At 46.6% G+C, this 24,683-nt stretch overlaps 1 protein-coding gene across 2 annotated transcripts in view; it reads left to right on the top strand.

Annotated features, from left to right (window-relative positions):
• TAF1B (TATA-box binding protein associated factor, RNA polymerase I subunit B) overlaps positions 1–7,191 on the top strand; it is a 63,569-nt gene extending 56,378 nt beyond the window's left edge. Inside the window, exons 13-14 of one of the 2 annotated variants that reach the window (XM_075557115.1) lie at positions 2,968–3,190; positions 6,717–7,191. In XM_075557115.1, the coding sequence (XP_075413230.1) occupies positions 2,968–3,190; positions 6,717–6,921 (428 nt within the window). In that variant the 3' untranslated portion in view covers positions 6,922–7,191. The remainder of the gene's footprint in view (positions 1–2,967; positions 3,191–6,716) is intronic. The other variant, XM_075557114.1, reaches the window with a different exon arrangement.
• The last annotated feature ends 17,492 nt before the right edge of the window (positions 7,192–24,683 follow it).

Here is a 24,683-nt window from a genome sequence, read left to right as displayed (position 1 = left end):
GCTTAAACTTTGGCTAACGTTCTCAAAACACTCCTCATAAGCAAAAAGCCGTAAACAGTCCAAAAAAGTATTGCCATGGAATTTGCTCTTGACTGGTCGGCTTCTGCTTGGGCGGGACCCCTTCTTCCTCTTGGTGAGCCATTGTCTTCGCTGAGCTTGGGCTTCAGGATCATACTGGCAAAGCTGTGTCTAAGAAATGCGTTTGAACTTTTCTTGGAAAGCTCTGCTCTTATCTGCAGTTGATCTGCATGCAACACTTGGTAGCCATCAAGCAGAAAGTTTACTCAGCTTGACCTTTTTTGAGGTCTCTGGTGTGGGCTACGGTTTCTGCTGTTAATCTCTTCCGTCCTCTTCAATTAGGGCTCCAGCAAGTTTGGCTATTTCCTTCCAAAGTGATGTGGTTGGTCTGCGCTGCTGGCTTCATTGTCAGCGTCCTCACCTCGTCCTTCCCTTTCTAAAGGGCTGATTTTGCTGGGGCACTGTCTCTTTGGAATGGTCAGTGATTTCCGCGGGGTCCCACCCAAGCTTCCCCATAGACTCTGATATGTGGGCTTCTTCAGTTGCAGAGGTCACGCTGCTCTGACGGGGCTCTCCAAGCTCATGTCTTCTCGTTTTCCCTGTTCAGACATGTTCTAACAAGTTTATTTTGAGGCAAAAGTTTTTCTTAAGTTCCATGCATAATTTTTTTTGATGATACACATTTTCCCATGAACTTTAAGACGTCTTGTATGTACAACCCCAAAAATGACATTTTCAAACCATTTTTGAGGGCGTAACTCAGTAACACTAATTGCACTCACCATGCTAAGCAACCATCACCACTATATCCAAGTTTCCCACGTGGAAACTCAGTATCCCTGAAGCAGTCGCTCTTCCTCTGCCTGCCCTCCCCTTCCCCCCACCTCCCCCGTAACCACTGAAAACCTGGTCTCTGGGCCTGTTCCGTATAGTTCATCTAAGTGGCATCATCACGCAGACAGGATTTGCCCTTTTGTGCCTAGCATGTTTCATTCAGTGTAATATCTTCAAGGTTCATGTCCCAACATGTCTTCGAGCCTCCTTTCTCTATGGTTGAATCCTAATCCTTGTATGACTCCCAGACCAGTTGTGTTTCTCCTCCATCTGTTGGTCAGCATTAACATTGTTTCCAGTCGGTGGTTTTCATGAATAAAGATGCAGCCTTTTGGGTGTCTATTACATACCCCGGAGGTGGAATTGCTATGGCTACGGCCTGCCTGGTAAGCATTGGATTGCTAACCACAGGGTCGGTGGTTCAAAGTCACCAGTTGATTGAGACTATCTGCTCCAATAAAGATGTATATCCTTGGACACTCTAGCTAGGGACTCTGTGAGTTGGAATCACCGTGATTGCCCGGGCTTGGGGTGGGGTTTGTGGTGGTGGTAGGGTGTTACGCATCGGGTTGTTAACTGCAGCTGGAACCCACCAGCCATTCTGCAGGAGAAAGGTGAAGCTGTCTGCTCCCACAGACATTTACAGCCTCATAAACCCGATGGAAAAGTCCTGCCTTGCAGAAGCGATAGGAGTCAGAGGTAAGGGTTTGGTGTGAGTTTTATGGTAATTATATATTTAACCTGTTGAAGAACCACCATATTGCTTCAGACAGGAGCTCTGCCATTTTATGTCCCCCTCACCACTTGCTATTTTCTGTTTTGTTCAGAGAGTAACCATCCCATTGCATTGTTTTCTAATCAGTGGCATTTCATTGTGGTTTTGATTTGTGTTTCTCTGATGACAAATAATATTGAACATTTTTCACATGTTCATTGACTATTTGTATATCTTCTTTGGTGAAATGTCTATTCAGTCTTTGCTTAATTTTTAATTGGGTCTTTTTGTTAAGTTGTAAAGGAGTTCACTATAAATCAGTAGCACAATGATCACAAACCTGTAATGTCTTGGCTATTAATATTCTGGATATCAAACCCTTGTCGGGTATATGATTTCCAAGTATTTTCTTCCATTTTGTAGATTCTCTCTTCACTTTTGGGAAAAAGTCTTTTGATGTATAAAAGTTGGGAAGCATAATTTATGTGGTCTTTGTCTTTTGTTGCTAATACTCTTGGTTTCTTACCTAAGAATCCATTGTCAGAAATAGCACCCTGATGTGTTATCCCTGTGTTTTCCTAAGAGTGTTATTAGTTTAATTCTTGTATGTAGGTCCTTCATCCGTTTTGAGCGAATTCTCATATATGGTATTAAGTAGAGGTCCAACTTCAGTAGGTCCAAGCCCAGGACTGTTTAAAAGGCCAATCTTCCCCCATTGAGTAGACTTGACATTCTGATCAAGTCAGTTGACCGTAGGTGTGTGGCTTTGACTTTGGACTTGGTGTTCTAGCACCAGATGGTGTGGAGTCTTGTGGCTCTTTACTCACACTTACTCACATTGAAATCAGGAATGATGAGTCTCCTTGCTTTGTTCTTATTTCTTGACAGTTCAGAGCGCCTTAGCATTCTGTGGGAGAGAGACAGGGCTTTCTATGCCTGCAAACACTTGCAGCTTCACCCCGCACCATTGGGTTTCTATGAGTCGGCGTCCACTCAAGGGCAGTGAGTTTGGTTTTTTAGTACAATATCTGGTACGTAGTAGATAATCAACAGCAACTCACTGCCAGGAAGTTGATGCTGACTCACAGCGACCGCATCTGGCAGGGCAGAACTGCCACTATGAGTTTCCAAGACTGTAAGTCTTCATGGGAGTAGAAAGCTCGGCCTTTGACCCATGGAGCAGCTGGTGTTTTCCAACGGCTGACCTTGCAAACTGCAGCCCAATGTGTAGCCACTATGGCAGCTCGGGCTCCTATGGTAGGTAAGAAATGTCAGCTTGTAACAGGGAATGCCTGCACAGCTAAATAGTAACTGTGCCACACTTTGTTTTAAAGTTTCATTATCTCATACTTAGTGAATGAACATTAGTTTGCATCTTACTCCTTTCCTTTCCCCCCCAGAAATGGTAGTGAATCTACAAAAGCAGTTTAGCTTGCTGGCTGATTCAACACCAACTATTGAAAATAAAAGGCCTTCAAGTTTTCAGTTCAACTGGACTGAAGAAGACCCTGGCAGAACTTGTTTCCATGGACACAGCCTCCAGGGGATCCTGAAGAAGAAAGGCCAATCCCTGACAACCAAGAATTCACTCTATTGGCTTAGTACACAGAGATTCTGTCGAAGGTAACGAGGCTCTGGTGATCAGAAGGCAGGGTGAATCCAAGTTTGGTTCCTTTCTTTAAAAAAATAAAAAGTCACACAGTGATTGGATGACATAGAGGAGGTGAAGATAGGAACAAGGGAGGTGCCGTCAGCCATCCAAGCAGATGAGTGTGAACAGTGTTTCCAAGAGTGGAGTCGCAGGTTGTTGTTTTTTCCCCAGAATGGCTATTTATTGAACTACTTGATGTGAGGCACAGGGCTTGACCTGGAAGGGGAGCGGTGGGGCTGCCCTGTCTCTAAGAGGAAATCGCAGATTTGACAAATGCATTCAGTGTAATGGAGAGTGCTTTGAAGGTGATAAGGTTGTTTTGTTAAAAAAATTTTTTAATACGTAGCTTTGAGGGGAAAATTTTTGGTTTTTATGGGTACCCCCTTGTGTATCAATTGGCATCTTATATACAGAACTCAATCTTCTCCCTCATTTTGCTTTTAACATTTTTTTGAAATGTAAATTAGGTGAGGGTGACCAATTCAGATCATCAATTTTGTATTCAACAATTCAGGCTACTAAGCCCCACCACCCGGCAATGGGCACCACTCAGTCCTCCCCCTGCTCTTGATCTCCCTTCTCCCTCTTGTGGACCGCCGTGCTCCACTCACCGAGGCTCACACCCTCAGCTGTCCAGTCTGTCGCTTTATCTTCTCCCCTCTCTTGCCGTCTCCCCGCTCCACCCCATCAGTTCCCTAGGGCAAGAAAGCCTTTATCGTTTTTGTTTTTGTTTTTTCTTCCCTTATAACAGTGGTCCCTACAATATTTGTCCTTTTGTGATTGGCTGTCACTCAGCATAATGTTTTCCAGGTCCATCATGCCAAGAAGTGCTTCCCGATTTCTTTATTGGTTTTAGCAATACAATAGTATTCCATTGTGCATATCTACAGAGTTTTCTTACTCGTTCTTCTACGGACGAGCACTTAGATTGTTTCCACTATCTTGCTATTATGAACATTGCTTCAGTGAAATTGGGCACGCTGCACATGTCTGTGCTACAACACTTCTTTCGGATACCAGCCTAGCTGGAAGCTTGCTGGGTGGCATGGAATTCCTAGTCCTGGTTGTTGGGGGAGCTCCACGTGGCTTTCCACGCGCTGGGACAGCTCTGCAGTCCGGCCTCTCCGGCACGTGTCGGTGTCTGTATCTGTGACATGGGCTGTCGTCGGGGTGCGGTGGTAGTAGCCTCATCCTTGCTTGGCTTTGCACCCCCTGGATGACTGTGATCATGTGCATGTCTTCATATGCTTGGTGGCCATTTGGATGCCTTCTTTGGTGAACTGTCTGTTCATGTCCTTTGCCCACTTCTTTTTTTCCCCCCAGACTGTGTATTTGTTTGTTTAATCATTTTGTTAGGGGCTCATACAACTCTTTTCACAATCCGTACATATATTGTGTCCAGCACATTCGTATGTATGTTGCCATCATCATTCTCAAAACACCTGCTTTCTACTTGACCCCTTGGTATTAGCTTCTCATTTTCCCCTCCCGCCCTGCTCCCTTCTCCTGAGCCCTTGATAATTTATAAATAATAATTATTTTTTTATCATATCTTACACCATCCGAAGTCTCTCTCACCCAGTTCTCTACTGTCCGTCCTCCAGGAAGGAGGCTATATGTAGACCTTGTCATCTGTTCCCCCTTTCTCCCTCACCCTCCCTCCACCCTCTCGATATCGCCACTCTCACCACTGATCCTGAGGGGTTCATCTGTCCTGGATTCCCTGTATTTCCAGTTCCTATCAGTGCCAGTGTACATCTTCTGTTCCAGCCGGATATGTAAGGTAAAATTGGGATCATGATAGTGGAGGGGAGGAAGCATTTAAGAACTAGAAGAAAATTGCATGTTTCATCGTTGCTACACTGCACTCTGACTGGCTCGTCACCTTCCCACAGCCTTTCTGTAAGGGGATGTCCAATTTCTCCCAGATGGGCCCTGGGTCCCCACTCTGCACTCCCCCTTACTCACAATGCTATGATTTTTTTGGGGGGGTGGCTCTTTGATGCCTGATACCTGATCCCTTCAACGCCTTGTCATCTCACAGGCTGGTGTGCATTTTCCATGTGGGCTTTGTTGTTTCCAGTTAGATGGCCCCTTGTTTATCTTCCAGCCTATGGCACCCCAGATTCTGTATATTGTGACAACTGTTTGCCCACTTCTTAATTGCATTATTTGTCTTTTTTTGTATGGACATATTGCCGCTTTCTATAGGTTTTAGAAACTCGTTCCTCGCTGTGCCATGGTCAAAGGTCTGTGCCCCTCTGTGAGTTTGCTCTCTGGTGGGGTGCTGTGACACACATTAGTGTCCTTTGTCCAGGAGGTCTCCTTCGTCTGCTTTGTCCTCCCCTGTGTGTGCTCCCGTCATTGCTCGGACACAAGGTTGGCGCCCTGCCACAGGGCTCCTCAGCTTGTCCCTGCTTTCTCAGGGTGGACTCTCTAGATCCGGGACTCCTCCAGGGCTTTGGTCCATCCTGAGCTCATTGTTGTACGAGGGGTGAAGACAGAAATCCAATTTTGTCAGCACCATTTGAGGAGACTTTGTCATGTGGGACTGGAGCCGCAGGTACCCTGGGATTTGTGGCACATATTGTAAGGGACACAATTCAGGCCACCGCAATTGAAATAGAATATTTTTAAACCAAACTGTGGTGACCTTCATTAGACTTAAAGAGGCTTATGGTAACTCTATAATATTATCAAATGTACAGCCGGTGTTTGATGTTCACAGTCTATGTGACTCGACTGTTATGCAAAGAGACCTCATTGCCGTCCAGTTGGCTCCTGCTCATGGAGACCCCGTAGGACAGAGAAGAACTGCCCCAGTGTCTCATCTTAAACAACTCCCCTGTCTGATTGTATGCTCTCAGCTTTACTTGTTGAGTAAGCCAGATCACTTGACCTGACCGGCTGGCTGCAGCCCTACAACAGCGTTCTGGTGCCTCTCGATGCCTGCATCAGGAGCCCTGGTGGCGTAGCGGTGCCACATTGGGCCGCGGTCTGCTAGGTCTACGGTTCAAATCCACCAGCTGCTCCGCGGGAGAAAAATAGGGTTCTCTACTCCCTTTAACAGTTTCCAACACAGGGGCAGTTCTACCCTGACCCATAAGGTCTCTATGAGTCAGTAGTTAGGTTTTAGCCCCTGCACTCCTATCTCATGGCAGAAAGAGAGATTTGAATACGTCAAGGGTCCATTATTTTAAAATTAGTAAACTTGCTTTGCCGGCTCTTCCTCTGGTGCGAGCGTATAGGAGTATGCGCTTCATTCTAGACTCTGGTGTGGAGTGGCGGGGCTCTGTCCAGGGCTGTGTGCTTGCTCGGGCTGGCTCGAGCGCTGCAGAAAGGAGCGGCTCTAGAAGGGAGAAATAGGCTCCAAGCAGCCCCCGGCCCTTCTATGGTGGGTACAGACAGTGCTAAAAATACGAGAGTTTAGCCCATTAAGTTTCGTTCTAGCTCTGACTACTGTTTTAAGCCTAATCATATATTTTCTTCTTCTTCTAGCTATTGTAAACACGTGACAACCTATGAAGAATCTAATTATTCCCTGAGTTACCAATTTATACTAAATCTTTTCTCCTTCCTGCTAAGAATAAAGGCATCTTTTCTTCATGAAGAAGTGAGCTTAATTGAAAAGAGACTTTTTAAATCAAGATATAGTAAACCAAAAAAGAAATCTTCAAGATCCAAGAAAGTGAGAAGACAATGAGAAAAATGAAGTAGAAATTTTCATGACATAATGTCTTAATGCTACGAGAATGTCAAATTGGAACTTAACATTTTAGAAAATTATGGAAACGAGAATTTCCTCACACATACATGGCGCCATGTATCTGCGTGTGTGTATCTGTGAATACCATATATACATGGTACCCTGTACCTGTGTACATATGAGAGACATATATGTATTAAATATGCTTATAAAGGTACATAGTGAAAAAGGTAAACTTTCAGGTTTTTAAAAAAATCTTGTTGTTTGAATAAAAGCTTCAAGTTTTATAAATGGTATCTAGAAATTTGTACTTAGTATATTTTAAACTTAAATTTGCTTTTTAAACTAGATCACACTTCCTTACTTTTTCTGCCTCATAGTAAATCCCTAAAGGATCAAAGATCTTAATGCTATGAAATGTTATTGATTCATACAGAAAAGTTTTAAACTTGGAATAGGAAAGGACTTTCTAAGATGCCTCAAACTCAGAAGCCAGAATAAAAAATTGACAATATGATCACAAAGACAAACTGGGAGAAATATTGATAGCATATGCTGATGTGGTAATGCTTCTTTTAGAAGGGTTAATACCAGACTAGTCCTAAGGAGGGGAGATTAAAGATGTCCCCGATGTCTAATTTCCCAAGGGGAACGTTCTGCTGCTCCATCTTCTCTGCTGTTAGCCAGCGCTGCTCAGCAGTGGTGTTTTCCTCACACCCTGGGAACCTCAGCAGTTCCCTGCAGGCCCACAGAACTCAGTGAAGCTGGAATGAAATGGCTCACGGTGAAGTATCAAATCTAAAGTTCTGATGCCTGTCTAAAGGATCCTTCTGATCCAAAAGGCTGTGGAAGCTTATGAAGCCAGGGCAGGTAACAGACCAGAACTCAGGGCCCAAGAACCAGAGGTCAGACATGAGAAATGTGAGGAAGTCCAAGCAGGCCTGGCTTCTAGCACCGCTCGGTCAGGAGGCCAAGGGCACTGGATGGTGGCTTTGATGGAGGCATGGACCACACTCCCAGGAACGGAAGGTAAGGACTGGAGTCACGCCCTCTAGAAAGCTGGAGACTAAGAGTGCATCCCACTTTAATCCTGAAGCAGGGCTCCCTTCAAAATGGGACAGTCACCACATGCATGGAGGTTAGAATTTATAATACATCAGAAAAGGGGTTTGGTTTAAAAGGCCATATTAAGTGACTTCATCTCAGATGGACAAACGGTTACTTACTGTAAAAATGTCAAATGATTTGCATTGTGTTGGAGAAGAATATTGAGTGTACCAAGAACTATCAGCAGGATGCATCAATCTCCCTTGGCAGGAGTGTAACCCAAATGCCCCTCAGAAGTGAGGGTGCTGAGACTTCATCCCACGTGGACACGTTCTCAGGCAGACCTGTCCTGGGGAAGGACGCTATGTTTGGTGGAATGTAAAAGAGAAAGACTGAACAAGACAGACTGAACCACTGACACACACACACACTCCTAAGACCAGCGGGATTAGATGGTGCCCTTCTGCCAATTCTGAGTTCTCTGATCAGGACCACAATAGGTAGATCCTGATAGAAGGGAGGAAAATGTACAGAACTCCAAGTTTTCCCCCCAGAAAGCCAGGCTTACTGGGCACACTGAAGAAGGAAGAGCCCCCTTACACTATTACCCCGAGACATTTTTTAAACCTTGAACTGAAGCTATCCTTCAAGTCACCTTTTAGCTAAGTAGATGCACCTGTAAAGCAAGGAATATCACCCTTGAAAACTGTGCTTTTTAACTTTTTTTTTTTTAACTTCAGTAGAATTTTATTCTGTATCTTTACTTTTTGGACACTGGAGGAACTTTATCACTACTTTTTAGGAACTGGGAAAAGCTGCTGGTGTTTGAAATGCTTCCCCGTTGATTGTGATGATGGCTGAGAACCACTGCCTCACAGTGTGACCACTCAACCAATGGGATGGGACTCCGTGCCTGACCTCCCCTCGCCCAGCAAACAAAGCTTGTTTCTGGTGTCATTTCTAAGAAGATCACAGCTACTTTCTCTCCCCTTAATTTCTACAGTGTACCTTTGGAAAATTTTAGTGAGGCTTTATTGTCAAGGAAAAGATGAAATCTAAGTGGCTAGACTAGTTTTTCAGAAAATACTTTTTACAACACTCGGGTAGAAAGATTTTGGCCTCACCTTAATAATAGTCTCTTCTGTTTTCTGAATGGATAAGATGCGAGCTATTCATTTACTCTATTAAAAACCCCTGCATTATAAGAAAGACAGGTGTCAAGTGGTTGACACCCCATGCTCATCACATCTGAAGATGCTCAAATAACTTTTTTGCTCTGCACTACACGTCGCTAACAGAATCCAGTGGGCGGAGCTTGGGTTCCAACAGGGGAAGTCACTCCAGGTGTGAAAAAACAAGATGGCACCTTCAGAGTCTTGGCAGTTGGACACTCAGATGTTAGCTGAAGGTCAAGATGTCTCAAAGAAGCTCCAAGGTGCATCCTAATGGGACAGCTAATCAAGTGGTTGCCATTTATTAAGTGGTTGCAATTTAAACCACTTCCCTGACTGCTCTTAGGACTAGTGAGCCAACTGGGTTTCTCATGTTGTTCTACATGATGACACACATGAGCTGGGACAGTTTGCATGAAGCTTTGCACTCCTCTTTGCAGAGACACCCACGAAGTACATACTCGGCCTCTGGGAATCACACAATTCCAGCTCTCTACTTGCGGACTGGTGCAGTCTGGAGATAGCCAGCCCGCCGATAAGCATCCGTCAGCATACCAGTCTGTCCTCTCCAGGGAGCTGTCGTCTTCTGATGCAAGAGCTTGCTCGGGCTTTATTGCAGAGCGCACGTCCCCTCGAGCATCTCTTCCTTGCAGATAGCCTTCTCCGTAGCTTTTTTTCTTAAAACCAGCCTCTCCTTCGCCAAAGGCCAGAAAGAAGATGAAGAAGCAGATACACAGGAGCCTTCATGGTCTCTGCCTTTCCTTGATCTGATGACAGTGACACTTCTGCCTGGTGGCTTCAGGACAGGAGGAAGCAGGGGGCCCACTCTGCCAAGGACTGTTGTCAGGTCCCCCATGCACATCAGATGTCCCACAGGTGTCGTGAGTCGACCAAGGAAGGGCCTGGTGTTTGCATCTGACTGCAATGTTGCGTGGATGGTGCAGAGGCAAGGCGGGCCTCCTTTCCACAGTTTGGATGGCCTCCAGGGCGGAAGAGTGCTCACACAGGTGAGCAATCACTGCCCTGGCAAAGACGGAGGCCGCCATATTGCCCACGCTCTGTGCTCACAGCAAACACTGAAACCAAATCATCAATCAGTACTCTAAAGCACAGCTGAGAAACTGGGGCCTCTGACACTAGATTGATGGGGATGGAAGAACTAAACACTAGTTAACACGAAAGCAGACATGTGAAGACTGTCCCGAAGGAGAGAGTTCCTGAAAGAGGATCACTGGATGCAGTGGAGAAATGGTTGACTGGGAACATGGTTTGCTAGGCACCCTTCCACTGAAAATACAACATGCTGTTATTTTAAAGGGCATTTACATAAAGGCCGAGCAAGGAGGGTGTGGGGGGGGGGTGGGAAGAGGCAAGGCGGCCATATGAAAGTAATTGATTAGTTCCCACATTTTTTATACGACCTAGAAGATGTTGAAAACTTAGGCATTCATGTTCATATTTTATTAATGTGCAATTCATTACTGAAAACCTGCTTTGTTCTTTTTTTTTTTTTTTTAATTTTAACAATTTATTGGGGCTCATACAATTCTTTTCACAGTTCATATATATACATACATCAATTGTATAAAGCACATCTGTACAGTCTTTGCCTTAATCATTTTTTTCTCTTTTCTTCTTTTACATTTTATTAGGGACTCATACAACTCTTACCACAATCCATACATATACATACATCAATTGTATAAAGCACATCCATGCATTCCCTGCCCCAATCATTCTCAAGGCATTTGCTCTCCACTTAAGCCCCTTGCATCAGGTCCTCTTTTTTTTTTCCCCTCCTCCCTCCCCCTTCCCCCCTCACCTGCTTTGTTCTTAAGCACATTCTAGACTGGCAATACATCATGGACCAAGTAGCCCTTGCCCTTAATTTAAAAAAATTTTTTAAATTCTTTTAATAATATAAATAGTTCAATATCTGCAATTCAACCTTTTCCACAGACATGAGTTCCTGAGATAAGTGACACTCGTCCTCTTGTGCTTCCTTCCCCAACGTCCTGTATCACTTTCTCTCCACGACAGCTTGATGCTTCCTCAGCCCTCACTCAGTCTAGTTCTACTTCCCCCGGCGGTGACCCGTTGTAACCTCTGCCCTATGTTGTACGGGCCTCAGATTAGTGAGAGGGAGCTGACTCAAGGACACCAACCAGCAATAGTAGAGATACAGTATTGGACCTTTTGTAGTTTACTGGACGTACGTAATGATTTCAAGGTTCATTCATGCTGTGGCATGTATCGGGACTGTATGGCTGGCTAATACTCTGTTGGAAGTCTGGACCACACTGTGTTCATCGAGTCGCCCGTTGGACATTTCGGTTGTTTCTACCATTTGGCTAATTGTGACTGGTGCTGCAGTGGCCATTGGTATACCTGGGTCATGTTCAGGTCACTGCCTCCAGGTCACTTAGAGATGCAAGGGGGCTTCAGAAAAATCCACAGAAAGGTTCCACTGTCTTTCAATTCCATTTTCTCACTAACTTTTTGAAGGTTCTTGGTATACCTAGCATAGAAATTGCTAGGTCATAAGATGGGTTTATATTAACTTGATTTATTTTTTTATGAGGAACTGCCCACCTGTACCATTTGCATTCCCCCCAACAATGGATAAGGGTTCTAAGTTCTCCACATCTTTGACAACAGCTAGTGTTTTTCCTTTGCGTGTGCTTGTTTTCCATCTTAGCACTACTTAGTGGGAGTGAAGTAGTTCCTGCCCCCCCCCTCCCCGTACTTATCAAGCTGCTAAACGCGAGGTCAGCCGTTCAGAACTCCCAGCCGACTCCACAGGAGAAAGATGGGGCTTTCTACTCCCATAAAGAGTTGACAGCCCATGAGACTCGCAGGGGCGGTTGGGTCTGTCCTACAGGGTGTTATGAGTCAGAATTGACCCACGGGAGAGAGCTTGGTTTCGGTTTTGAGCCCTGAAGGCGTGGTGGAGAAAGATGAGGCTTCCTGCTCTTGTAAAGACTGACGGTCTCAGAAACCCGCAGAGGCAGTTCTGCCCTGTCCTGTCGTGTCCCTGAGTCAGAATGGACCTCGTGGCAGTGGGTTTGCCTCTTGGCGTTTGAGGAACCTTGGTGGCAAAGTGGCTTACATGTTTGTTGCTTTATAACATGTTTGGAGACCACCTGCCCCCCAGGGTCTGGTACTCTCGTGGGCAGAGATGGACAGTACACATACCATAGAGTAGTGAGATGCAGTGACAAAGAAGCAGAGTAATGTGGGGGGAGCGTCGTATAGAACGGACAAGGAAGGACCCCTGGGAGGGACGGTTGAGCACAGACCAACCTGAAGGAAGTGCAGGAGGAGGAGCAAGCCATGTAGCTGTCCAGGAGACGTTCGTCCAGACAGAGGACCTCCGTGCAAAGGCTGCAAGGTGGGCACATTCTTTATTATTATCATTAATCATTTTTCTGGGGGGCTCTTACAAATAGCAATCCCTCATTCAATTGTATTAAGTAAGCACGCTTGTACATAATGTTGCCGTCAACATTTCCAAAGCAGTTTCTCTCTACTTGAGCCCCTGGTATCCGCTCCTCTTTTTTCCTCACCCTCCTCCCCTTATAATCCTTGATCAATCATGTATTATTATTCTGTGTCTCAAACCCTGTTCTGGGTGGCTGCAGTGTTGTCGTTGAATGGGAGAGTGATAGCAGATGAGAAGCCATTGGAAATTTGGGCACAAGACTGCTAAGAACCCACGCACGCCATTAAAGGGCCTCTCTGATTCCTTTGTGGTGAAATGGTGAGGGGGAAATGCTCAGAGGTAGAAATACTTACAGAGATTATGACACTGGCTCATGCAAAATGAGAAATTTATAACGAAGGTGGTTGGGGGTAAGATGAGAGAGAAAATCCCAAGTCGGTGGTGGTTTTATGCCCCGTAAGCAACCCAGGTGCCATTTACTGAGCTGAGGATTTTGAATCCCGTTTCCCCTGTGGGTGAGAGAAGAATGTCTGCCCTAGACTTATGGGGATAGGCTGACACCCAACATCAGACACTGGATCGACAGAGTAATCTGACGGGGACTCATTAACCATACGTACCTGTTTTACGTGTTTCATGTTAGTGAGATATACAACATTTGTTCTTGGACATCAGAGTAATGCCGACATCCCAGAGTGAGTGGTGGATGGTCCCTTTTACTGCTCTGTCCCAGAAATACAGAACTTCTTATGTAGGGTTTGTGTAGAATTGGTATTACTGGTTATTTAGCTGTTTTGTAGTGAAGCCCATTTGGATATGTAGGTTTTAACTACAGATTCCATTTCCTTACTAGGTCGAGGGCTATTTGGGTTCCTTGTTTCTTCTTGAGAAAGTGTAGCCCTTCAAAAGATCCTCGCATAGAAATGGAAAGCCAAGCTGGAGGTGGGGTCGGGGAGATGTGTACACCTCATGTCTGACTGAGCCCAAATGGCTAATATTTACGGTAGGCAAAGTTGAGAGGACAGGAGGGGAGAGGGAGACAAGAGTACTGGAAAAAACAACCAGAGTGGAAACAATGAGAAAGTTGATATGCTGAAAAACATAACTCACGGAACAAATTATATAGGGATAGTTAGATAGGAAAAGGAGAATTTGGCAACAATTATGGATGGTGGCCATATAATGATAAAATTGGTATCACTACATTGTATACTTGAAAATATTTACTTGGAAAATGTGTTACAAATATTTTATATGTATCTATATAAGGATTTCTAACCATTTAATAAGAGAGCAAGCCAATTAAAATGGGCAAAAAGATTCACACAGACATTTCACACACAAAAAAATTAGAAACACTCAGATGAGGTGTTCAACGTCATTCATTATTAGGAAAATGCAACTTGAAACCACACTGAGTTGCACCGTAGACCCCGAGCACACTAAGTGCTGGTGAGGACAGGGAACAACCGGCTTACTCTGTGGGTGGCAATGTGACAGTGGTACAGCCATCTTAGGAAATGGTCTGGGAATTTCTTTTCCTTTTCTCTCGTACCAGATTGTTGGGGGTTTTGTTTTTTTAACAGCTAATTTTTACAAATTCGACAAAATATTCAGAAATGAAAATCTTAATTAGAACTTAAGAATTATAAGAGCTAAAAAAAGATAGTGAGGATTATGCTGTTCTTCCTCTTCTGTTTTCAGCCCAACAACTATGGTGACTAGTTACTTGCTAATATTTCAGAGAACTTCTATGTATTTGTACAATAACTTGAAAAGAACAGCCCGTGTCTGCAGTTCTGCACCCTGCTTATGAGAGTTAAAGATCTGTATCTTGGAAATTGCCCCCTGTCATTATCTACAACTTTGCTCGTGCATCTTTGTTTCTCCTTCTCCTGTTCTACGTTTTGTTGTTGCTGTTGAGCTTGCATCGAGCAGAGTGCTGATCCAGCCGTTTCTGCGTGAACGTTCTGACACTGACTCTGGTCTTGGAGTTGTCCGACCTGTCTCCTTCCTTATCTGAGCTCCTCAGCCGTCCTGAACACACTCAACGCCTTCTGTGGCTGTGGCCCTGCCTAGTCTTGGGGTGCTATTGTCAGTTTGATCTCAAATAGATCTTAAAAGAGCTCAGTGTTCGAGGCAGCCTATGTGATTAATTAATTAGTTATTAGTTAAAACTTGCTCAGTTTTAAGATGGCTTCAGAAGATAACATTTGTTTAATAAGGTTTAAAGGTTACCTTGGCAAGGTTTAAGAAGTCATCCACCCCACCCCCTGCTCTAGAAAGTCTAGTATATGTGAAATTTGAAATTCTGTACGACATATGGGATCTCTGAGCAATGGTGGCTAGGCCCCATCCAGTTCTGCTCCCGTGGCGAAGGAGGCAGTTGTTGACTGACACTTTCTCTACAGTGAAGAGAAACCCTGCTGTATGACAATGATTTCACCCAAGAAAAAATGACATATTTCCAAATAAGACTTATACACAATTACGTGTAAAAAATTTATTTGCAATAGCCAGAAGGAGGAAAACACCCCAAAGGTCCATCCATTAATATGTGAATGGATAAAGTCTGGCATAGCCATACAATGGAACCCTGATCGATTCATCAAAGACTGAACGACTGACACACACAACAGAGTGGAGTAGAGAGTACAGGAAAACACCATGACTCAGCAGCATGGATTGATTTATGTGAGAAGTACATTTCATAACCTGGAGACACTAATTTCTCAAAATTTGAACTAAAAACAATTTAAATCTGAATTTTGTGAAATCATGCTATGCAGTGCCGGCACATGAGCTGAATAGAGGAGACGTTGCTAATGAATTCCATCTATTTAAAAATAGTGAGATGTGGCTCGGAGATTTTAGGTGTTTTGGATACTCACCAATAAGAAACAAGACTCATAAGGGTGTGAAAATAAGGTCATGCAAGCATTCCAGTCCTTACAAACCGCATTTAAGCACAAGGAGTACCTGTTCTTTTCCAAGAGTCAGTGCTCTCTCGCCTGCGGACTGTTCCACTGTGGAAAAGCCTCTGTCTGCTGCCCAAAGAGATGGGGGAATGGCAGGAAGAGTGTGGCCCAAGCACCTGCTGTACAGAAGAGTCTGTACACACTAAGGGCGGGCTCTCTTCTCACAAGCTCTGTGGTCTCGTCTTGATGTGGGAGAGGAGGAACTCTGAGCTAGAGATGTATCTCCAAACCAGGTTCTCTGCCTTGGAGTTGGGCAGCCATTCCTGCATGGGTCAGAGGACACACGGCCACCCTGCAGGACAGGGTAGAACTGCCTCTGTGGGTTTCGGAGGCTGTCACTGTTTACGTGATCGAAAACCTCATCTTTTAGAGATGGGGAAATTATTGAACAATATTATTAATATCACACACAAGTAAAATGTTGCTGAAGATCATTTAAAAATTGTTGCAATGTACATCAACAGGGAGCTGCCAGAAGTCCCAGCTGAAAGCAGGAGAGGCTATGGAAGGTGGGCTGTCCATGCTGATATCACATGGATTGGGGCCGAAAGCAGGGAAAACCAAAAAGATGCTTGCTCTTATTTTATTGACTATGCCAAAACATGTATTTGACTGTGTGGATCATGAGCAGCTGTGGCTAACACGGAGATTGAGAATTCCAGAACATTCATCGCACTCCCGCAGACCCTCCACAGAGGCAGTAGTTCACACAGAACAAGGGATAGTGTGCAGTTTAAAATCTTGAGAAGTGGGTGTCACGGTTGTACCATCTCCCCATACTTCCTTGATCTGTGTGCTGAGCAAATAGCCAGAGAAGCTGGATACAGAAAGAAAAATGAAAGGGGAGAAGGTTACCTCCTGGCCACGACCCAGATGTCACCTCCCTCTTACACACTTCACAAGAGCCATCGTGAAGGAGGAGACCTTAATTGGCTGGGCTCACTCCTCCAAGACCGGGGAAATAGAGATGACCATCCAGTTGAGGATATACGACATGGAGACGTGCAGGGCAAATCAGCACAACCACCCCCAACACACACACACACACACACACACACACACACACACACACACGAAGAGGAGACCCTTGCCTGGAAACCAAGCCAAGACCAGGGAGGGGAGCACCTGCATTTCGGTGGAGACACTGATAGTTGTGTCAGTGAGCATGGTGCGTGAGTATGGGAAGAAGTCACATCGGGAAAGGGTGCTAAACATTAATTGTAGGGAAGCTATGGGGACCATGGTCCAGATTTTACATTCCTGGGTAGGCACTATGAATACACTTCTACCCAACCCTCAAGGAAACACGACATGGACTAAGCACCAGGATGACCTTGGGCGCTGACCTCGCAGCCGGGATGCCGTAACCTAGGGGCTACACCAAAAAGACAACATAGAGGCACCCTGGGCCTGAGGCCCGGGGTACTCAGATGGAAGGGGAAACAGTGGCTGCCCCAGACCTGTGGAAGTGGTGGTCACTGGACCTTGGGGGAGAATGTGCAGTTGATGGGAGTCCAGTAGGAAAGAACCCAGAATCCCCATATATCTAGTACCTCAATCACTTCCTCACAGGGACATGGCTGGTTTTGATCTGTGGGCTGGGGGCTTGAACTTGGAAGAACTGATTTGGGAAGTTCCCCCCCCTGGCACCAGGCCCCATGGTGGGGTAAACTGAGCTCAATTGAATGGGAGACGGGACTGTGTACAGCAACAACTCTGGCGACGGCTCACGGTGGGGCTGCGCTGCCGGAGACTCCTCGTGCCGACGGTGCTCACCCTGGGCCTGCGTCATGGGAAAGGCTGGCCATGCTACTGGTGCAGTCACCTCGTGCCCCAGGCCGGTGACTGACATGGGTTTTGTTTTTCAGTTTTATTTGAGCAGTTTGTAGCCATGACAATGTTTTACTTTTCTGTTTCTATGGGTGTTTGTTTTCCTGCTTCAGGCTGCTTGTTGCTTGTACATTTGTCTCATTTTCTGCTAGCTGGTTTGTTGCTCTTGGGGGAGGGGTAGTTGGTCTCAGGAGGGGTTGAAGTTACCATATTACAACTGCCAAAGTAAACCTGAGACGTGCATACCCCAGGGTCAAACAGATAGATTCTGGGTCCCCACTTGACTCTACCCCAATCCAAGAACAGTCAGTTCTGATAACATGGCCCTGCTCGACCCTCACCTGCATGAACCAATCACTGAAGATAAGGGTGCTACAGCAAGGTGTGGTGAGAAAGGCAGATGGTGCCTGGCTACCAATCAGAATAGTGTCTGGGGCTTAACAACTTCAAACAAGCAACCATCTAAGCCACATGGAATAAGCACACCAGCTTATGTGACACAAAGACGACAATCACAAAGTTCAAATACAACAAGGGAAAAGTATCAGAGCCCAAATTGCGAACACCCGATCTGCAGGAGGCTGTGGAGGACAGTGGGAGGCCAAGCCCACCTGCAGGTTATCTGGTCAGATGAAGCCTCTGGCCGATCCCCTTCAGCCACAGATAGGGTCTCAAACAGCTTTACTCTCAGAGAGAGACCACGGTCGTCGTGCTTGTACGGATTGAACTTAATCCTGGGTCAGTGGACCTCCCTCTGGACCCAACCTGAAATTATTCTATGTGCAAGTATTTCTTGCTTGTTCCGTGGCAAAAATTTCCTCCCTGGCCTTGTAAATATTCATGGTGATCGCTCTTACTCATTATTTGTCTTTGTATCTCTGTTATTATGACTTCCTCCTTACCACTTTTTTGGTTTCTGTTGTTTTCCAGCTTGTGACACACAGAAGGAGAAGATGCCTGGAGATAAGAACTGTCCTAAGGGTTCATAGGGAGGGGCGGGGGGAAGTTAGGGGGGGCGGTTCGAGGAGCAAGCCCTGTGGTGGGAGGGGGAGGGAGCACTAGAACTACAGTGATTACAAAACTCACTTGAAAGGAGATTGACCCGTGGGGTGCAGGGAAAGAAAGCATTCTACAGCGGATTGTGGTGAGGACTGTACAACTCTTCTTGATGTGACTGAAATATCGAATTGTGCGAGGTGTGGATTAAGTGCCAATAAAACTTCTTTTTAAAAGAAAGAAGGACATTCCAGAGTTGACTCAGTAACCATTTGCAATTTGCAGGCAACACAACTTAACTTGCTGAAGACAACTTGGAGCATTTACTCATGAAGTTCATGAACTTCAGCCGTAGGTGCAGATTATACCTCAGCATAAAAAACCAAAACCTCTCAAAACGGAACCAGTAAACAATCATAATCTAGATTACATTGGAGTAATTATTGTGGATTGAATTGTGCCCCCCCCCAATATGAATCAGTTGGTCTAGGTATGCACTGCTTCTCGGTATCATGTGATCTGCTGTCATTCAGATACGTGGCATTGTAAATGCTAAGCTCTATGATGTCCATGAGGCCAGATCAGTGGTAGTTATGTCAGTGAGTCGGGCAGGATCTGTTCTACACGAGGAGGTGGTATGCCGAGTCAGCCTCTTTTCAGAGATAAAGAGATGAAACCAGGAAACACAAGGACTTGCTATCACCAAGGAAAAAGAACCCGGAGCAAACAGCTTTCCCCTAGACTTGGTGCTCGGGATTCAGACTTCTAGTCTCCTAAACTGTGAGACAATCATTCTGTTTGTTGAAGTCCTCCCTGAGGTGATTTCTGTTAGTGAAGCATTAGATCATTAAGTCAGCTGTCAAGGATTTCCCAGGAAAGCAGCAGTCACGGAATCAATGCATTGCATTAGGCAAATCTGTTGCAAAAGGGGGGAAGGGGGGAATGCATTCAAACCTAAGGTGCACCTGACACAAGCCAGGGTGTTTTCAACAGCCTCACATGCAGGCAAAAGCTGAGCAAAAATCACATGCATTTGAATGATGGTCTTGGCAAAGAACATTAAACATACCATGGAATGCCAACAGGACAATTGCATCTATCTGGGACACAGGCTCACTCCCCGGGAGACATTGCAGCTGACAAGACACATGGGGCTACACTAGTGCCCTGAGCTGGAGGAGCCACGTGGAGAATCACACCAGTGCTGAGATGCTTCTACCACCAATAGACTCACAAGACTTCCCACCCACTGGCCTGTAATCTCCCTGCATCCGGCGTCATTGCATGTGTTGCATGAGTCTGAAGAGGACTTTGTAGATTGGTATCAGACATATGGACCTGATCTATACTGGGCTGGGATGTTTTCTTCATATGAAATTGCTCTTTGATATAAAACCCACTCTTATGCACATGTGTCCCTATGAATGTTGTTTCTCTAGTCTACCCAGACTAACACACTATCAGAGGGAGACCAATCCCTAAAATATGACATTGTGTTTAGTAATGAAGAAGAGGAAGACCTTCGCTGGGATGGACTGAGCCGGTGGCACGGGCTCAAACAGCACAGAGCGGGGCTGGTGCGGGGCGGTGTTTCCTCCTATGCGCACAAGGCCGCCGGAGTCAGAGCTGCGCCAGCAGCACCTCTCAACAACCACGAGGCCTCTCCAGAGCCACGCAGGAACGAACCCCTGCCCAAGCTGGGATCGGAGCCCAGGTCCCGACTACAGACAACACTTTGAAACACAATCCCAACGATAGAGTTCCGAGTCTGTTTTCCCTACACGGGCATCTTCGGGAGAGAGGGAGGCTTGCCAATATTTCTGCAAATTAAGTGCCATAAAAATGCCTTGACTATCACACTGGCTCCCAAGTGCGGTCCCAGACCGACAGCTTCACCACCACCAGAGCACTTGGTTAATGTGGTAGCAATTGTGTAGTGCCGCTTGATGTGATTGAACTATGGGATGATGTGATATATGTATTCACTTCCAATTAATAATAAATGAAAAGTTAAAAAGACTGTGAAAGAAATTGAATGGAAATATGAAGAGGCTTCAAAGTATTTGTTGAAAATTAGAAGGAAAAAGAAATGACTAGTTTTAAGTTCGGCCTCCTCACTAGCCCCTTTGTAAGTAGTGTCCAGTCATCTAAGCGTTTAATCTGTGCAATCAGCAATTTGCGTATTATGGTTTGTAGCCAGCGCCCATCCCCCAAAAGCAAGTTCTGTGTGAGGCACCTGTGCTTCCTTCCGCAGCTCCGCAGCGGTACCCTGAAGAGTGAGGACCGCCGATGCAGCCTGCCATTAAAGGGGCAAACACCAGCAACAGGCACGTGCATGAAGGGAGGCGTGCAGGCTACCATGAGGGGAGCCCCTACAAAACCCTGCGTGTGTCGTCTTCTGATGCGGTGAGGATTCTGGAAGCTGGGTGCCCCGTCTGGCTCAGCGGCTCCACATTGGGACCCGGCATGAAGACAGTGTGCAGCGGCGCTCTGCCATCTTTGCTTTGCCTGCCTGCTCCTTCGAGGGCATGATTCAGGGACCGTAATCCCACAAACTTGAATGGAAGTAGGAGAGGGTTGTGGCCCAAGTGAGTGGTACAAGAATTGAGGAATTCTACCAAGGACTTCAGTCACAAGTTGGTCAAACATGCACTCAGATGCATTAATAATTATTGGAATGCAAAAAGTTGGAAACAAAGAGGAGGGAAGAGCCATTGGAAAATGTGGTCTTGGTCATAGAAAATATGCTTGAGATCACATGACGGAATTTTGCAAGACCCACACTTGTTCATTGGAAATCCCTTTTTCCAATAACACTCACAGCAGCTACCCACGTGGACTGCTCCAGATGGAAAACACAGAAATCAATCGGGCTGCCCTGTGGCTGCAAGAGACGATGGAGAAGCTGGATGCCAGTAGCTGAAGCCACACCAGGGGCGACTGTGGGACCCAGCGCATGGGGCAGCAGACGCTGGTCTTCCAGGGCTCATGCATGGATTCGGAATGAAGTTGAAGAGCCAAAGCACCACCTCCAGTATTTCCCACTTAAATTTAGAGACCATCTCAAGAACAGATTTGACATATTGAACACTGTGTTAGTCCGGGGAGATTAGAGAAACAAATCCAGGGACACTCGTGTATAAGAAAGAGTTTTCTATACAACAGCAGTTGAATATTGAGAAAACATCCCAGGCCAGTCCAGATCGAGTCCAGAAGTTCGATCTTAGCCCATATGCATTCAAATGAGGGGTTTGAATGCAAGACCCACCCCTCAGGACAAAGGCATGGCCCTCTGCTTCGATAACGATGGCAATTGTGGAAGGCCCCCCCGAGGGCTCTGCTGTGTCGGGGCAGGGGGAGCGGGGTGCTGGGAGTCAGAGTCAACTCGTGGGCTGGGGGCTTAGGTCTTCATTTTCCTGGCTCCCTCAGTAGGCCCAGCTGCCGTTTCTCCTCGGCTGCCACCGCAGTTTTGGCACCAGGGAGCCTTGTAGGTGGTCTGAGGATCTAGCTCTGCCTCCACCCTTGCCTCGGCTATTTCTAAACTGCAAAGGTGCACAATGATGAAATACGACAGAAGTAGGTGAAGTGCCTGAACAAACGTGCAAAGCGACTTCCGCAGGAGGGAGGGGGAAGAATCGAGTAGATGGGGTGCTCAGGGCATGGAGGAGCCCCGGGTCTTGGACTGCCACTGTCCCGGGCAGGAACAGGATTGTCCCTCGCCTCAGAAGGCATAATACATGATTTTGCTACTCGTCCCCTGGTGGCACCAACAGTTAAGCATGTGGCTACGTGGCTGCAGACTAGAAGCTCAGCAGTTGGAATTCACCCCAAAGCGTCTTGGAGAAAAGGCCCCCCGCCGGGAGGAACTGGAGGACGCCTCCTCCTACAGGCAGGCGTGGAGTCCACCCAGTCGTAACCCAAGGGACTGGCCGAGGGGCATGTGAGATTTGTTGATGCGGATGGAATCTCTTCTGCGAACAAATGACTCCTTTGGGTTTTAGAAGTTACATTTCTCATCGCTGCGGGCGAGTCGAGGGGGCCTGGTGCACAATGGCAAGGCGCTCACTGCGCAGGGAAAGGCTGGCAGCTCCTCCCCCCCAGTGGCTCCTCAGGGCGTGGGGAAGGCAGGCCATGTGCTCCCTACAACAACAACAGGGCAGCACAGGGTTTCCATGCTGATGACCAGTCTCAAGGCAAATAAGTGAAAAACCAAGGTCGCAAGAGCCACCAACGATCATGAGAGTGTACAACCTGAAACTTCCAGGGGTGAATTAAATCAACAGGAAAGGTCTAAAGAAGTGCCCTGGGGCCACAGCGCATTTTAAGCCCGGGCTGCTCACCCCAAGGTCAGTGGTTTGGACCCACCGCCTTGCTGCTTGGGAGAAAGATGAGGCCGTCTCTTTCTATGACAAGTCACAGCCTCGGAAGCCCAGTGGAGCAGTCCTGTCCTGTCCTGTCCACTCAAGCTCCAACCCGCTGCCACAAGTTGCCTCCAACTCAGCTCCGTGGGCGAGTAAGGGGCTGGCCTTCCTCCTGAGGACCAGCGGGTAGTTTTGATCTGCTGATCTCCCAAGGCATAACCCCCTCCCCGCTTTCATCACACCTCTTCTCGGCCATTCAGGCTCACTCTGGGGATTGAGTTTGGCTTGGGGTTTGTGACCCACCTAGAGAGTCTAGGGGCAGAGTGGTTAGGTGTTCAGCTGCCGCTGAAAGGGCAGGTTTTCCAGCCCACCAGCCACCCCACAGAAGAAAGGTGAGTCCGTCTGCTCATGTCAAGTTTACAGCCTGGGAAACCCTCGCGGGCCCTTCGTTCCGCCCTACATGTGTAGACTGGCGGAGGGTGGGACTCCACTTGGTGGGTGGGGTCTGACCAGTCCCCCTAGTGCTGTGGCCATGAAGAAACGTGTGCTGAATGTGAGTTAAATCTGCTTTCCTGGTTTTAGTTTCACGTTTCATCAGTGAAACATCCGGAAAAAAGCTGTGGAAAGAATTGATTAAACTCCCGTTTCATGTTCAATGCTGTCCGTGTTTCCTCGCTCAAAATTCCTGGATGTTATCCACAAGGACAGCGATGCGAGGCTTAGTAGATTATGACCCCCATCCAGATGTGGAAATCCCTGAAGCAACCGCGAGTCTGTCCACACAGACACTGGACAGAGCAGCACTCCTGGTTTTGTTTGTTCTACCATCCTTCAAAAGCCATGTGCTGCTTTGGGCAGTTTGAGACTTCTTTGTTTGACTTAAAAGGAAAGAGGGGGTGTCTTTCTCTGGACAGCCTGGGCCCCTGCTTCCTGTAGATCAATCAGCATATCCTGGGAATGGAAAGCTGGCTGGCAGGGGGACTTTATCTGGGTCCTCCTGGGATGCGGCAGGCTGGTCCTTGCCACACAGAAGAGTGTTTTCCATGCCAGGCTGACTTGATAATGCATTAGGGCCTGAGAAGGGCTGGCAAGAGAGGACTCTATTGACTTTATAAATGAAGAGCCTGGTATTTGAACACTTATTTCCTTTTGGAACGATCAGTGCATGCTTTATGGATATTTGCATTGAGCTGAGTGACTCACCGCAAATACTCCCAAAGGAGTTTTTTCAGTTAAAATACTACTTAAGTGTAATGACGTTTGTCACCGTGGGTGTCCACCTCAACTTAAAGGGAGTGACTTCAAAAACTTGGCTCCAAGGCAGAAGGTGGGCTCTGAGTGTAAAACTCAAGCTGAAGACTCGGGCCTGCTAGGTTCTTTGTCCTGTTGAGGATTAAAATTATCAACATGGAACATGCCTAGCTATCTTTACCTTCCTCCCGGACACACACACACACACACACACACACACACACACACACACGCTTCTCCCTCCCAAGGTCTCATTTATCTCAAGAGCAATCACTGAGTTCAGGCCCTCTTCATTCCAAGGGTGTTTGTTTGTTTGTTTAATGGTTCTTGGTTATCAAATCACCAAACCAAGTCCAAGGCCACAGCCATGTGGTTCCAGCCTAAGTGCCCCGTAGGAGACGGCAGAGGTGACCCCGTGGCTTTCACGGCTCTACGTCTGTGCAGCTGGGCGTCTTATGGAGTGGCAGCCTGACATGAAGCCCACGACACCAGCCCCTTTATTTCATGCACCTGCTGCTCAAAGTGCAGCCTGGGCACTGGGTCTGGATCACACGTTGTTCTTGTAGGCCGTGTTCCAGGGTCCCTGGGCCCGCCTTGTCTCACCACTGTGGGTGGGCCTCTCCGAATCCTCTCTACCCCGCCCGCCCACACTCTCCGCAGGCAGTTCGGATGTGCCAGGAGG

The sequence above is a fragment of the Tenrec ecaudatus genome, chromosome 8 (genome assembly GCF_050624435.1).
Source record: "Tenrec ecaudatus isolate mTenEca1 chromosome 8, mTenEca1.hap1, whole genome shotgun sequence".
NCBI lineage: Eukaryota > Metazoa > Chordata > Mammalia > Afrosoricida > Tenrecidae > Tenrec > Tenrec ecaudatus.
Note: the sequence above shows the minus strand (reverse complement) of the source record. Positions and strands in the feature narration are given on the sequence as shown.